The sequence below is a fragment of the Sinohyriopsis cumingii genome, unplaced genomic scaffold (genome assembly GCF_028554795.1).
Source record: "Sinohyriopsis cumingii isolate HCF-2022 unplaced genomic scaffold, ASM2855479v2 utg000913l, whole genome shotgun sequence".
Lineage (NCBI taxonomy): Eukaryota > Metazoa > Mollusca > Bivalvia > Unionida > Unionidae > Sinohyriopsis > Sinohyriopsis cumingii.
This window is the reverse complement of record NW_028315943.1, coordinates 3,109,623-3,125,229: the sequence shown is the minus strand read 5'-3', so window position 1 is coordinate 3,125,229 and position 15,607 is coordinate 3,109,623. Positions and strand designations below refer to the sequence as shown.

Here is a 15,607-nt window from a genome sequence, read left to right as displayed (position 1 = left end):
TTTTAGATAAACCTACAAAAAAAGCTTTGTTTGATTCTTATTCCTTAAAAATGATACTTTAAATATTATTTTAAATAGAGTAAGATGACAAATTAACACGTTTAAATTGCAGCTAAAGTACACAATTAAACCATACCAGAGCAGTGAAAAATGAAAGGAATGATCAATATGAACGGTTTAGTTTCAGTGTTATTTGTACTCAATATCATTTGAATTTTTTAAATATCCTATTCGTCCTAAAGCAGTTCAGTAACACAGTTATTTATTTATTTTTGCTTCATTGAGTCTTTCCCAAAGTCACACGTGTTGACTGGCATATGTATTGCCCACTTGATGTGTCAGCAACGTCCAGGTCCCATATGATCAAGTGTCTGCCAATAATGAATGTCCAGGTGGACTCTAGAGCCGGTTTTTTTGGTGTATGTCTGAATTATATATATATATATATATATATATATATATATATATATATATATATATATATATATATATATATATATATATATATATATATATATATATATATATTGGTTTTCTCGTGTCAAGTATGTTTTTAAAGTCACAGCGTTGACGTTTAAAGGGTTTGCAAGTCGGGACCCAATAGCCACAGTTTATATTCCAATGTCGTAATCTAGGGTCTCGCTAAAATACAGAGTATACGTATGTGCAATTTTGTCAACGACATATTCCGAATCTTAGGTGAAACTAATAATTGGAAGTTGTATTGACTTTATGTAAATTACTCAAATTCATCTGAGCCCTGTATCTATGGGATGTATCAACATTCTAATCCGGGTTCGAGTCTAGGATTCGGCCAGTGTGGGTATGTGAGAAAGCTTGCCTGTAGCTTCTCGTGGGTAGGTGGTTATTCCTCCACAATTAATACTGGCCGCCATGCATAGCCTATGGTCTGCTGAAAAACGGCGTTAAACTCCACAACAGCAACAACATTCTAATCGTCTGTGACCATCTACAGAACATGAAAATTAGTTTCATTGGTTGGCATAGTGAAGGTGGAGTAGTATGACATTGTGAACACACGCCTGGACTGAAAAACACACTCACGAACGAATTGCACATAAATAAAGGAAACGGAAAGAACGAAACGGAAAAAACTCGTTTAACTTACTATTTGTCATTTCGTTTGGTCACTTCTCTGAGCATCATCAAGATTTTCTCAATTATGGATTGAACGGAGAATATCAAACTTTCCTTAAGTCGTGCAGCAAGCTGAAATATAAAATGTTTTAATAATAATAATCATCAATCTGACTCGAGCTTTACCAATCTGTCTTTAGCTTTATCAGTCGGGCTCTAGCTTCATCAATAGGAACATAGCTTTATCAGCTGGACTCTAGCTTCATCAATAGGAGTCCAGTTTCATCAATCGCGCTCTAATTTGACCAATCTGACTCTAACTTCATCAGTCTGATCTTAATTTTATTAAAAATGACCATAGCTTCATCAGTAGAACTAGTTTTAATAATCGTAATCTAGTTTCATCAGTCGGACTACAGGTTTAATAATCGGACTATAGTTCCATCAATCGGACTTCAGCTTCCTCAGTCTGACCCTAGTTTCCTCAGTTTGCATCTAGCTTTACTAAACAGCTTAATCTTTCTTTCTCACATTATTGAGAATTTAAAATATTCCCGGTGCTGCTTGGTAAATTGTTCCCTGATTCTTCAGCAGGAATCAATCATCTGGAACTCAATATTATCTTTAATTAACCTTGAGAAATCGTGTTTTATCTCTGAGTAAAATATTGATATTTCTTCATTAAGCATTATCTCAGCTCTTATTTTCATTTGCTACGTGGATACAAGTTAATTTCTACAAACAAACCAAATCTCGTATACTCATCTAATTCTCATCTAAATGTCATGCCTATATCTTGTTTTCTTTTGATGTTTTTTCCGTTTAGGCATTAAATACAACAAGGATTATTATCGATGTGTAGTGTTACATATATCTAATTTTATTCATATTTATTTTAATGTAATTGTTTGTCAGTTTTAAATTTGTTATTCTATTATATGCTATTATAATGTAAATATATTCACTGGAGATGATATTTTTCCAGAAAGTTAGTTGACCTGAATCACTTTTTCGTAAACACCAGGTGTTGATATATCTCTTGACCATGTTTCAGAATTTATAGCAACCTTCGTAAACAAGTTCTATTTTATTTTAAAATGATTGTTTGTCGTCAGGGTCATTTTTGGTGTACGTGACATAAACACGATCACGTGACCCCCTTTCGATTTCGTAATTCCGGTTTTACCATTAATACGCATTTGTTAGTTTTAATCGAGATTCTCTGAGAGAGATTTCTTAGTTTTGGGCTTTTTACACTGATGTCAAGTTATTTTGTTGTAGCCAGATTTTGAATTATAATTTTCTTCTGATCAATTTCAAAAGGATTAATTCTTTTTTCTCTGTAAATATTTTGAGGAGTACTCACACATAAATGTTTGGAGAGACGTTGCTTACAAATTTAATTTGGATTTCCAACACCGGAGTGATATTATTTGTATTTCTACAAGGAACTGTAGATAAGTACAGTACTGACTACAGCATACGTCATCGTCATCCATCTTGGATTTTCCAACAGGATTCGAACTTGAAATTATTAGAACATTTATTACTAGGACTTTTGCAATTTAATTCGTGGATTATTCTTAGATTATTTTTGGATTAGATTCTTGAAACCGTAAGTTTTTCTCCTTTTTTCATTTTATAGAATTATTCCAGAAAGATAAAATATTTGTTAAATTTTAAATAGCTTGTTGTTTTCACTCTTTCTGTGTCACTGATTTTTCGAGCCTAAACACGTATCAGTATGATTTTAATTTGACCTTCGATATTGGAGTTAGACATGGAGTGAGTATTACAAACCAGTAGTCGATGTGTAAAGTATAAAGTATTTAATACAAACCTCGCTGATTTTGGCACGAATTCGTTTTTCTGACCGCATGAGTGTGCATCTTGTCATCAATATATTTTCTTCTAAATATGTACACTTTTCCTTAGACACTGATAGAGTGGTCTTTGATTTTTGGTAGCTGCCAAAACACATCTGAAATATGCAAAAACTGGGAGTCAAACAGCTGAAATTCCGAATCATATTCATTAATAAGACAGTCTTGACAATCATAAACGTTTGTTCTCAACTTATATGAATAAATTTAATATCATCCTCTCTTACGTTACTTTATGTTTGAAAGATTACTTTTGATTGGATAAGAGAACTTTTCAATAGCGATTTAATATCGTCCCCTTTAACATTACTTTGAGAGGCCCAGAGTGGCCGAGTGGACTAAAGTGCTCACCATTGCGGATCACTGCCATCTCACCCCTGTCTGCATGGATTCGAGTCTCGCACTAGGCCAATGTGGGTACGTGAGAAAGCTTGCCAGTAGCTTCTCGTGGGTTAGTTGTTCTACTCGGGGTTTACCCAGGTTCTTCCTCCACCAGTCACACTTGCCACCATGTATATCTAATCCTGTTCTGAAAATAGCGTTCAACCCAACAAAAAAAAATTACTTTACTTAATTTTGAATGTCGCTTTTGATTGGATGCTAGAAGATACGCAATCTCAGATAAAAATCAGAGTTTGTTTCATCTGCAGGCAACAGTAACGGCCGCGCTAACATCAATGGCCGGATCATAGGAGTGGATACGTTCGATACAAACATATTCAGTCAAGAGTAAAATTCACGTTGTAAGAGTATATACGACTTAAGTTTGATACCATATCTTCAGTAAAGAGTAAAAAGTGCCTTGTGCATAGTTTGACTTATTATGTTTGATAATCACATTCCAGACAGAGTTAGAGGCTGTGTTATACGTGTAGAAATCACACAAGGCTGAGACACACATTTTGTTCATAGAGCATCCCTTCAAAGAGCACATTTAGTATGTATATTCACCTTACATTGTATTTGATTTCTGTCCGTGATTAAGGGATGTTGACAGCCTTTTTGCATACCTGACCTTAAACATGATCATTATTGAGGGTTGTCAATAGAGGTTTTGCATACCTGATATTTTCCATGATTATAAGTGGTGAACAAGATGTTTATTAGAATTTGCATAGTGTTATTATGCTGTTTTGCCCCATTTTGACGTTTGGGACCCTTTTTATAAGTTACAAAGTTTATCATCTATGATTTGGCAGGCTTTATATATATGATGTGCAACCCGTGGATTGATAGCATTAATAAGCCACGAAAGTAATCAAAACGTATACACGTACTTGGGGCTGTGTATATTTTCATTATATATCAGTACCAGTTTTGAAATTTCCGCAGATGTTCATGGCTGGATGTGTGAAAAAGCTTTTATTTCCACCGATAACAAAATTCAAGATCACTGTCATCACATCACTGGCGCGAACAGAGGAGCCGCAAGCAACACGTGTAATCCACAATTGGGAATTTGTATTAATGTGTTTGAGAAATTTCGTAAAACCTCCATCCGTTTCTGTGATTGATTATGCGTGTAAGATCCATCGAGTGCTTGAATTTCAACAGCACGTTTCAATGGCACTGTAAATTCAGATGAACACTGCTATAATAACTAAGGCCAGAAATGAAAGTTTTTCAAACTCATGAGTAAATCTATGTTAGGCAAAAACGAAGGAGAATCTTCGAAATATAATTCTAGTCGAGATTGTCCGTGATAGTGAACAAGTCAAACTTTGAAGGCTCACCGCAGACCCGGCCTTTGCGACTGAAAGATTTTTATGGCAGACTTGTTGCCGTTCATATTAAACCTTTAGAACTCGCTAGGGGAAAAAAATCTATGTAAGTCTTATAAGAGATACTCATATACGAGTTAAACTATGACAGGTCCAACCGTTTAATCAGGATGGTGTCAACGTGTTGGTTGTCTTGGAGTATCAATCAGTTCAGAGGTCGTAAACACATCGACGGACCATATCGGGTCAGTAATATCATGCTGTTCACCTAACTCTCCAGGTGCATACAATAACAAAGAAACCTGTTTCCACGTGTTCATCATGTTGTCAGCTGTGAAATCATTTTCTGAGTAAGTATAACAGTCTTTTATTGAATCGCATTAGCTAATTATAATCCAATCGTATTTGCGACCACATTGTTTAGTGCTGCTGTGACTAATGGAATACGTGCTACCCATTCATGAGACGCACGAATGTGCTGACACTTAAGGGACAAATCTCCCAAAGACCGAGATTGCACTCTGCTCCGAGATCTCATTAATAATTCCTACGGGTATTGATGTCCAAATAACCTTTGTGTGAGAGTAGGATTAAATCGTCCGACACTAGCTGAATCACGACGAATGTTGACACGTCCAACGCGAACTCGCATACGGTGATATGTTAACAGTGGTGAAACAGATCGGAGAAACTATTTTTGTATCTGCTGGTAGCATTGACAATCGTTAAGTCAGAGGTGTGCACTCGACCTTGTAAATCACGGACACGAACACCTGGATGAAACTAAACATCAGCCCGATGAACTTCATTCGTTGTTTGGACATCAAACCAAGTACGTGGAATCTTTCTTGCCACTGGATAGAAATTTGCTACAAGTTGGGCAAGTTGCATAGCGAGTGGTTGAGAGCATCAAAAGCGCACATGTGGATCAAACGAAACAAACGGGATCGCAGGCGGCTCAATCGCTTCAAGATCGACTACGACGCGTTTTGTTTGCAACTCGAGCTTACTTGAACCAAAATAGTTCCAATTACATTACCATCAACGTATATTATGGTGCTTGCGGTTGGTAATATCGTTAATGGAGCCTCTCATCGAAGATTGTCAGAGTCATTGATTATAAATCTGGCAATGGGAAGTGGATTAGGAACGCAGAGCGTTTTAAAAAGGTATTATATAAATTTGATGATGTTCAATCAATGGCTCAACTCAAATATAAATCATGATACATCATTTGATGTGGGCTGGCTAGAAACCAGTTTACGCGACATATTACGGAACTAATCTCGATGACGCTGTTCGTGGATAGTTCACAGCCGCACCAAAAATGTTTAGGGCTCTGACATCGCGCGCTGCATGAATCGTTAAACAAGTTGCAATGCGAGTCGTTGATAGCATCACATGCACTAATCTAGATCCTATGAAACAACTGGGGTCGCAGGCGGCTCAGTCGCTTCGAGGTCGATCACGATGATTAGTAACTCTCGCAATACTAAAAAGGTAACCTTTGACGATACCATCAATATAAATTATGTCGCCGGCAGTTTGTAAAATCAGCTTTCGAAATAGTATTAGACAAAATTCATAATGTGTAATCAATGGCTCAATTCATAGATGTATCCGATCCAGCATTTACCATGGATATGCCTTTATTAATGGAGGGAAGTAAAAGAGATTTTCAGCATTACTCATGCCCAGACAGAAACCCCAATCAAATGCAAATAGAATTGCATGTGCAGGTCACGTCTAGGTTCTTTCTTCCATGAGAGGCATTACTGGCAGTTGAGGGAAAACTTGTATGTGTCAACAACGGTAACAATTATAATCCCAATATCACAGTTGGATTTGTTAACAATAGTATCTTGGCTTAGTTGAACATTACATGTTGTTCCCTTGATGGAAAGGAAATCGAATCAATCCTTGACAACATAGATATAGCGACGACAAGTTTCGCACTGGCCAAATACAGCGATAATTACGCGAGATCTGCAGGCCCACAATACTGTTTATGAAGGACACATCTGATAATGCAGATTCTCAACCGTATAAAATAAAGCGGCCTCAAAATCAAGCAGGTAAAATGATGTAGCACCCGTAGTTCTTGGCCCTAAAGATACTTTTAACAATGGATTTGTACTGTATGTGTCTCTTAAATTTTCACTTTGTAACATAAAACATTAAAGTATTTCTTGATCTTACTAAACCTTGTGGTTTCACTTCACTCTGTTGCATAATTTAAGACGTAGAGTTGTGGCACATCACATACCCAAAAGTCATTGTAACTGTCAATTGTTTCATTATTTATTTCACTGAACCCCAACAGCTATGATTCTTTACCACACACACACACACACACACACACGTACAGACAGACATACGTAAATTGGATACTTGTGATACTGAAGAGAGAGAGAGAAGGAGAAAAATATAAAACACCGAATCAATTAATCAGTTAATAACTGAGTGAGTTGAGACCTACCCGTTCAGTGTACTGGATCCTTCTCAGTGTTTCTCTGTGTATGCCCATAAGCTGTATAATGCGTGTTTTTTCTTCAAGCCATCCATTCTTTTCTTCGTATGTAAACCTACAACAAATAAATAAACACAGACAAATTTAATTTAAAAACGAAATTGCATTATATAGGTAATAAACACTGGCTCGTTAGAGCTATTTTTCAAAGTGAAGTACGAAGTGCATTTTGATATGTCAGGAGACACTATCATCATCAGGGAATTACTGTCATTTTTCGGTAGTTTTGAAACCACTACTTATCTTGGATGTATTACTTATATTATCGAATACAATAATGCATGCATATAACGATAGGATTCTAATGGTTCCTTGATAATTGCTCTGTCCAATTTGTACATACTCCATTCTAGATGTGAAAAGTAAATAGATCAAACGGCTAAATATGAACTATTAAATATTTCTCATCCAAACGCGTATTTGAAATGTGCGAGTTGTGAAATGTAGGTGTTCCGGATGTGAAGATAAGATGAGGGAGATTTTTCTCTGTCTTGACTAAGGAATAGAGTGCTTATCCTCAGTAATCTCCTCTGAGATGTACAAAGCAAAGACAATCATTCAAATCTACGTCAAACATTTACTTGGTGAATTGCAGAGCTACAACTATATCTTGAGATTTTTTAAATTAATGCCACCTTCATGTTACTTAAAATGGTATGAATAATAGTTAAACCTACAATCTGAATAGTTCCTCCAGTCTCCTCTCTTTTATGGCGGTATTTTTGTCACTTAATGCAAATGCCGTTTCCTTCACTGCGTCAAAAAGATCCTTAAACTCCGATATGAAATCTGGAAAACAAAATTCCTTTCATGTGAGCAAAATGTGGAGGTACACTGTACATTTTAATAATACTTTTTAAAGCCAGGTTGTTAGATAGTTTGGAAGCAACACTTGTTGCGATTTTTAAAACGTCTCTACTCGCATATAAGTCAGGCCCCAGTCCAAACAAGATTGATTCTTTTATACCTTTGTATACTGCGACTGCAGATCAGGGTCTATGCTGTTTATTTTACTGATTAGTCTTTACATGTTACTTAGATGAGATCTGCAAGCGCAATATGCAGTGGTATATCCGGATCTATGTAGTTAGCAGTATTATATGTCTTATAAACCAGTATAGACTGTACATAAATTTGAAGCGAAGACTGTCTTGCATGTATTGTATCTAAAGAAAGATTGCTTGTTGTATACACCAGTAAGTATTGTCATTTTTTATCATTTTTATGTAATTTATTTTTGTGATTGTCCGTGTTAGTAACATACTTTTATTATTATTATTATTATTATTATTATTATTATTATTATTATCATGTTAGTAATGATGGACATATATAAATAAGTTTACCTGGATCATCCATAGTTGCTAATTGTTTGAGGACAAAGATGCTGATGGGTAAGTTGTCGGAACGTCCATAAACCCGTCCTCCAAGTGCGGACGACAGCTTGTAGAGAATTTCAACTTTCTCAAATCTGAAACGAAGTATGCTTAAATTCAATAAATACCTTTCAGAAAATGGTTTACCTTATCTTGACACATTTTAAATTTTGGTGGTGGGGGATAAGAAAAAGAGATATATTTTGCTTTCTTATAATAAAATGTAATGAAGTTTATTTCTGTTTTAAAGCAGCATGCTGTAAGAGAGAATATCAAATACGGTCCTTCGCAGCGCTATAAAGATTGAGAGCAAGATGGGACCTATTGATCAGAATATTGTTAAACAGAATCGAAGAAAATTAAAATAAAATCGAAGAAAAATATCAGACAAAAGATGTACGATGAATTGTTCATATTGGTAAGAGTAGCGAATTTATGAAGGCAAATGGCATTAAATGTAAACTGAAAACGATGAAATCATGGACATCTCGCTCAAATAAGTACTCAAACTAATAATTTATAGCCATGATTTATAAAATGATGACGCTTAATTTCGTTCAAAAGAAAAAAAATTCCATAACCCACAGCTCATGCATTGTTTGCTCCCAGTTCATTTTTACAGAAGTCGATTAGAATGTCACCTACGATTATTCTAAGATTAGTGAGCAATTGTAGAAGATGAGTGGTATTCAGTATATGTCACCCTCATTTATGACACAAAACAAACACAAATATCCAGAGAGGAATTCTTGGTCGTGATGACCACAGTGGCGACCGAATGTAAGCAGAGGTTTAACGTTAGTATAAGCTTTACGCTGATTTTCTTAACACCTTCACATATTAAACTTTTTAATTTGATTTAAAGTAAAACAAAACATGCTTCATGAAATAAACTTACGCATCTCCTTCCTCTTCCGAAGGCAGGCAAGGAATACTAATGGCTTCCATCTCTTTATTTAAAACTTTAATGTTGACAATAATCGCAAGTCGCAAAGCGTATTCCGCTGTGCACGTTCAAGTAGCTGAAAGTGATTTACGTGGAAACGTTGACGTCACTATTAAGATTGGGAACCTCGACGTCACGCCATAATGGCGTCGTTTGACATCATAGTGCCGTCTTGTCAAATATCATGGTAAGTCGTACTGTAGTATACAGTTCTGAACCATATCTTCACCCTCAGTAAATACCATAAATTCTTCCGTGTTTTGAATATCATAAATCAGTACGCAAAATGCATAAACACAACATTTATTTATACAGTTAGAACCTAATACAGTCTTTACGCTTGCTACTTTACGGCAGTGGCGTCGCTAGGGTGTGCGGGGGGTGCGGACCGCACCGGGTGACACCATCTCAGAGGGGTGACACCAAAATGAAAAATTGCAAATTTTACAGAGCACACACTGCTCGGTCTAGTCGGATTTCATAAGCGGATAACCGATCATAGTTAAATACATGACTAGCAGGCACAGCAGTGGCGTCGCTAGGGGGGATGCGTGGGGTGCGGACTGCACCGGGTGCCACCATCAGAGGGGGTGACACCAAAATGACATTACTAAGGATTCTGTATGGTCTGTTACGGAAGGAGGACCATGGGGGTGACACCATGAGCTACCGCACTGGGTGACACCAACCCGAGTGACGTCACTGCTTTACGGATACATTGATTACTACTTTTTCATATTTGATGCAATTAAAACCTCCTGCAGTCTTTACGCTTGTTACTTTATGGATACAGTGGTTATTACTGTTTCATATTTAAGGCAGTTAAAACCTCCTACAGTCTTTACGCATGCTACTTTATGGATACATTGGTTATTACTGTTTCGTATTTAAAGCAGTTATAATCTCCTACAGTCTTTACACTGGCTACTTTACGGATACATTGGTTATTGCTGTTTCATATTTTATTCTAGAGCATGCTATACTGATTTTGATTTCTACTAAGCTATAACATACAATTGCCATCGTTATTCGGCTACTTTTGTCACAAATATATCTGCTGATTCGGATAGCTGTATCTCTATTAATCAGACTCGGTACTTAATTAAAGTAATCAAAAATGATTCGACCAAAATCATCCGTGTTTGCAGTAATAACTGATATCTGATATCTAGCTGGTTCTATCGCCTAAGAAAAAAACAAACAACCTATGCCTATGGCTGAGGAATATTATGAACCAACTGGAGGTATATACATGATCACAGATATGAAATCATCTTGGGGCAATTGAAACTTTAAAGTAGAGTATTCATTCAGAAACATCGGCGAACGTTGCAAAGGCCGGTACCGTATATACTCCTTAATAGATTAGGTCCAACTGCATGCAGAAAAGACTATGATCTATCGTGTATAATACTCTGACAGATCATGGTTTATTGTGTTTGTTCTACTGATTAGTACCAGCAAACTGCATTAGCCCAGATCTGCCGTCGCAATTAAGCCGCCATGTCCTTATCTATGTAGTTTGCATTTAGATTAACATTTCGTTAACTAGAGTAACACCTGTGAATGAAAGATAACTATATCCGTATTTGTATTTGTATTTATTCATAACCTGAACCGTTTTAGGCAATTCGATACTTTCGATGCAGAGAGAGAGAGAGAGAGAGAGAGAGAGAGAGATTGAGATTACAAAATTACAAAACTTCCATGAAACAGAATCACAAGCAATATCAAAATTGAAATTTCGTGATAAACCGTTGCCACCGGTGCTACATTATGGACGCATCACTTAGCGATCACGCCAACGGAGATATCTTTCCACGGCAGATGATGGAATCATAATGTACTGGTTGCTGTTTTTTTGTTTTTTTTTAAATCCTTTTTTTCCGAGCAATGGAGTAAAAGGGAAAGAACTCTTTCAGAATTGAAACTTAAAGCGGTATATCTACGTGTATCATGCAATTCATATGCAAAATGGTATACATCTATGCAGAACTATAGTAGTTACAGGAAATGTTGTTACAAAATACCTGATATGGCTTGGCTAGATCACAATAGATTCCAGGATGATTAAGGTGACGTGCTTGGCGCATCATATTATTTTTGTAAGTATACCTTTCCCTTGCATCGCGTGACGCCTACGTGGTTTGCGCGGTATGTGCGTAATATAAGTTACCGCGCGCGACTATATATATATATATATATATATATATATATATATATATATATATATATATATATATATATATATATATATACTGAACTTAGACACAAAGACACAGTGATCCCATTCAAGAGTGCTCTCAAAACTCACTTATTTCGACTGCAAGAACAAACTTAAAGACCTAATAATGTTTCCTACCTTAAATATTCTTAGCATGTTTTTTTATGTTTTTTAATTTCATGTTGTTTGCTTTTGCAATCATATAATTATATGTTTTCTATCTTAAAGGCGTTGTCTAATGTTGTAAAGCGCTTAGAGCTTCTAAAGATTGCGCACTATACAAAGTCCTCATTATTATTTTTATTTTTATTATTATTATTATTATTATTCCTTAATGATCTTGATTTGGACAGCCATTAGAGGTAAGCTCGTTGTATGTTTAGCTGTCATGGCGGGATTGCCATTATATTTTGCCTAGTTCGAGCCAACAAGTTCGGATGAGTTGTATTCTTTTTAGTTCAAATTAATGTTCAGTTTCGCAAAACACGTTCAATGTTATAATACAGGCCTGAAATGTTTGATCGTACTTATTTTTAAGTTTAATTCACCAAGAATGTATGGCTTATGTAATTTGGTAGCGAGAGATCGTACGGTTGAGATTATTGAAGGGGATATGAGCGTATCTGCAGTACTCCTCTTTGTACGTTATTTCGTCTCTGTTATAACTAATATTGAAGATGTTTGTAAAAAAAATAAATATTAGAGTTTTACCATATCATATTTTTGTTAGCCAATCAGTGGTATGTCATTCGTACATTACAGAAGGTCGTACATAAGGTGTGTTGATATTGGTTCGATTGGCATATTATTTTCTAATATTCAGCTGACTAAGTGTGGATGACTAGGTGTGGATAACTAGGTGTGGATAACTGGGTGCGGGCAGATGTAGGTAGAGAACGTTGTAGTAATTACCGCCTGGAGAAGTGCCAACGTGCGTGCGCATGGACGGCCTGGGTTGTTAAAGTGACTGAGCCGGGAAAACTGGTCAAGAGCATCATATGAAATGTCCAGTAAACATTTGCCATATATAAAAGAAATGTCATAATAGTGTTTGACTATAAAGAGAAATGTCATTATAATGTTTGTCTATAAAGACAAATTCATTATAGTGTTTGACTATAAGACAAATGTCAGTATAGTGGTTGACTATAGAGACAAGAGGCACGGTAGTGTTTGACAATCTAAGATAATGTCTGTCATTGAATATTCCAAATAACTATTTATTTGTTCTTCTTTGTTGTTTTATATTGGATCCATACTATGTATTCTTGTATTTATTTCAGTGTCCTGTTTTTTATTGTATAATCAACAAAGACTCTTGAAGGGACTGAGTCTCTACTGATCAAAAGAGCATCCAAACATCCACGATATGATCGTTTAACTTTTTAACAAATGAGTCCTGAGACCATGTCTGATATTCTTGAGGGATAAAAGTATTTCTAAGATAGCACGTGTAAATTTAAATCCAGGGGACTGAGATTGGAGGGAAATAATTCTAGTCAATCATGTGTAAACTCAAATGCAGAGATTAATATTGGAGGGAAATAAGTCTAGTTAAGCATGTGTAAAATCAAATCCAAACATTAATATTGGAGGGAAATAAGTCTAGTCAATCATGTGTAAACTCAAATGCAGAGATTAATATTGGAGGGAAATAAGTCTAGTTAAGCATGTGTAAAATCAAATCCAAACATTAATATTAGAGGGAAACAAGTCTAGTCAATCATGTGTAAACTCAAATGCAGAGATTGGGATTGGAGGGAAACAAGTCTAGTCAATCATGTGTAAACTCAAATGCAGAGATTAATATTGGAGGGAAATAAGTCTAGTTAAGCATGTGTAAAATCAAATCCAAACATTAATATTGGAGGGAAATAAGTCTAGTCAATCATGTGTAAACTCAAATGCAGAGATTAATATTGGAGGGAAATAAGTCTAGTTAAGCATGTGTAAAATCAAATCCAAACATTAATATTAGAGGGAAACAAGTCTAGTCAATCATGTGTAAACTCAAATGCAGACATTGGGATTGGAGGGAAACAAGTCTAGTCAATCATGTGTAAACTCAAATGCAGAGATTAATATTGGAGGGAAATAAGTCTAGTTAAGCATGTGTAAAATCAAATCCAAACATTAATATTGGAGGGAAATAAGTCTAGTCAATCATGTGTAAACTCAAATGCAGAGATTAATATTGGAGGGAAATAAGTCTAGTTAAGCATGTGTAAAATCAAATCCAAACATTAATATTAGAGGGAAACAAGTCTAGTCAATCATGTGTAAACTCAAATGCAGAGATTGGGATTGGAGGGAAACAAGTCTAGTCAATCATGTGTAAACTCAAATGCAGACATTAAGATTGGAGGGAAACAACTCTGGTCAATCATGTGTAAACTCAAATGCAGACATTGGGATTGGATGGAAACAAGTCTAGTCAATCATGTGTAAAATCAAATCCAGAGATTGAGATTGGAGGGAAACAAGTCTAGTTAATCATGTGTAAACTCAAATGCAGACATTGAGATTGGAGGGAAACATGTCTAGTCAATCATCTGTAAAATCAAATCCAGACATTGAGATTGGAGGGAAACAAGTCTAGTCAATCATGTGTAAACTCAAATGCAGACACTGGGATTGGATGGAAACAGTCTAGTCAATCACGTGTAAAATCAAATCCAGAGACTGATATTGGAGGGGAACAAGTCTAGCTAATCATGTGTAAACTCAAATGCAGACATTGAGATTGGAGGGAAACAAGTCTAGTTAATCATGTGTAAACTCAAATGTAGACATTGAGATTGGAGAGAAACAAGTCTAGTCAATCATGTGTAAACTCAAATGTAGACATTGAGATTGGAGGGAAAGAAGTCTCGCTAATCATTTGTAAAATCAAATCCAGAGAATAATATTGGAGGGAAACATGTCTAGTCAATCATGTGTAAACTCAAATGCAGACACTGGGATTGGATGGAAACAGTCTAGTCAATCACGTGTAAAATCAAATCCAGAGACTGATATTGGAGGGAAACAAGTCTAGCTAATCATGTGTAAACTCAAATGCAGACATTGAGATTGGAGGGAAACAAGTCTAGTCAATTATGTGTAAACTCAAATGTAGACATTGAGATTGGAGGGAAAGAAGTCTCGTTAATCATTTGTAAAATCAAATCCAGAGAATAATATTGGAGGGAAACAAGTCTAGTCAATCATGTGTAAAATCAAATGCAGATATTGGGATTGGATGGAAACAAGTCTAGTCAGTCATGTGTAAAATCAAATCCAGACATTGAGATTGGAGGGAAACAAGTCTAGTTAATCATGTTTAAACTCAAATGCAGACATTGGGGTTGGATGAAAACAAGTCTAGTTAATCATCTGTAAACTCAAATGCAGACATTGAGATTGGGGTTAAACAAGTCTAGTTTATCATGTGTAAACTCAAATGTAGACATTGAGATTGGAGGGTAGCAAGAATAGTCAATCATGTGTAAACTCAAATGCAGGAATTGAGATTTTAGGGAAAGAAGTCTCGCTAATCATTTGTAAAATCAAATCCAGAAAATAATATTGGAGGGAAACAAGTCTAGTCAGTCATGTGTAAAATCAATTCCACAGGATAATATTGAAGACTGCTTAACGCGTTTAAATATAAGGCGCTGCATGATGATGATGACGACGACGATGATGATGTTCTGAATTATCGGTATATTAATCTGGAAACAATGTGTGAAAATAAGCCTGGAAGGATGCAAATTAACCTCAAATTGTATTGTGCATACCTTTTAATTGCTTACGGGGAACATAAAATCTCAAGGTCGAGAAATAAAAG

The 15,607-nt window shown here is 35.8% G+C and overlaps 1 protein-coding gene across 1 annotated transcript; it reads right to left on the bottom strand.

Annotated features, from left to right (window-relative positions):
• Positions 1-1,128: 1,128 nt before the first annotated feature.
• Positions 1,129-9,556, bottom strand: LOC149773049 (uncharacterized). The gene is made up of 6 exons (XM_089946831.1): positions 9,507-9,556; positions 8,579-8,703; positions 7,910-8,021; positions 7,182-7,287; positions 2,939-3,079; positions 1,129-1,230 (listed from the first exon to the last, which is right to left on the bottom strand). Exons 1-6 carry the CDS (start codon positions 9,554-9,556, stop codon positions 1,129-1,131), a joined length of 636 nt encoding a protein of 211 aa, XP_089802957.1.
• Positions 9,557-15,607: the final 6,051 nt, after the last annotated feature.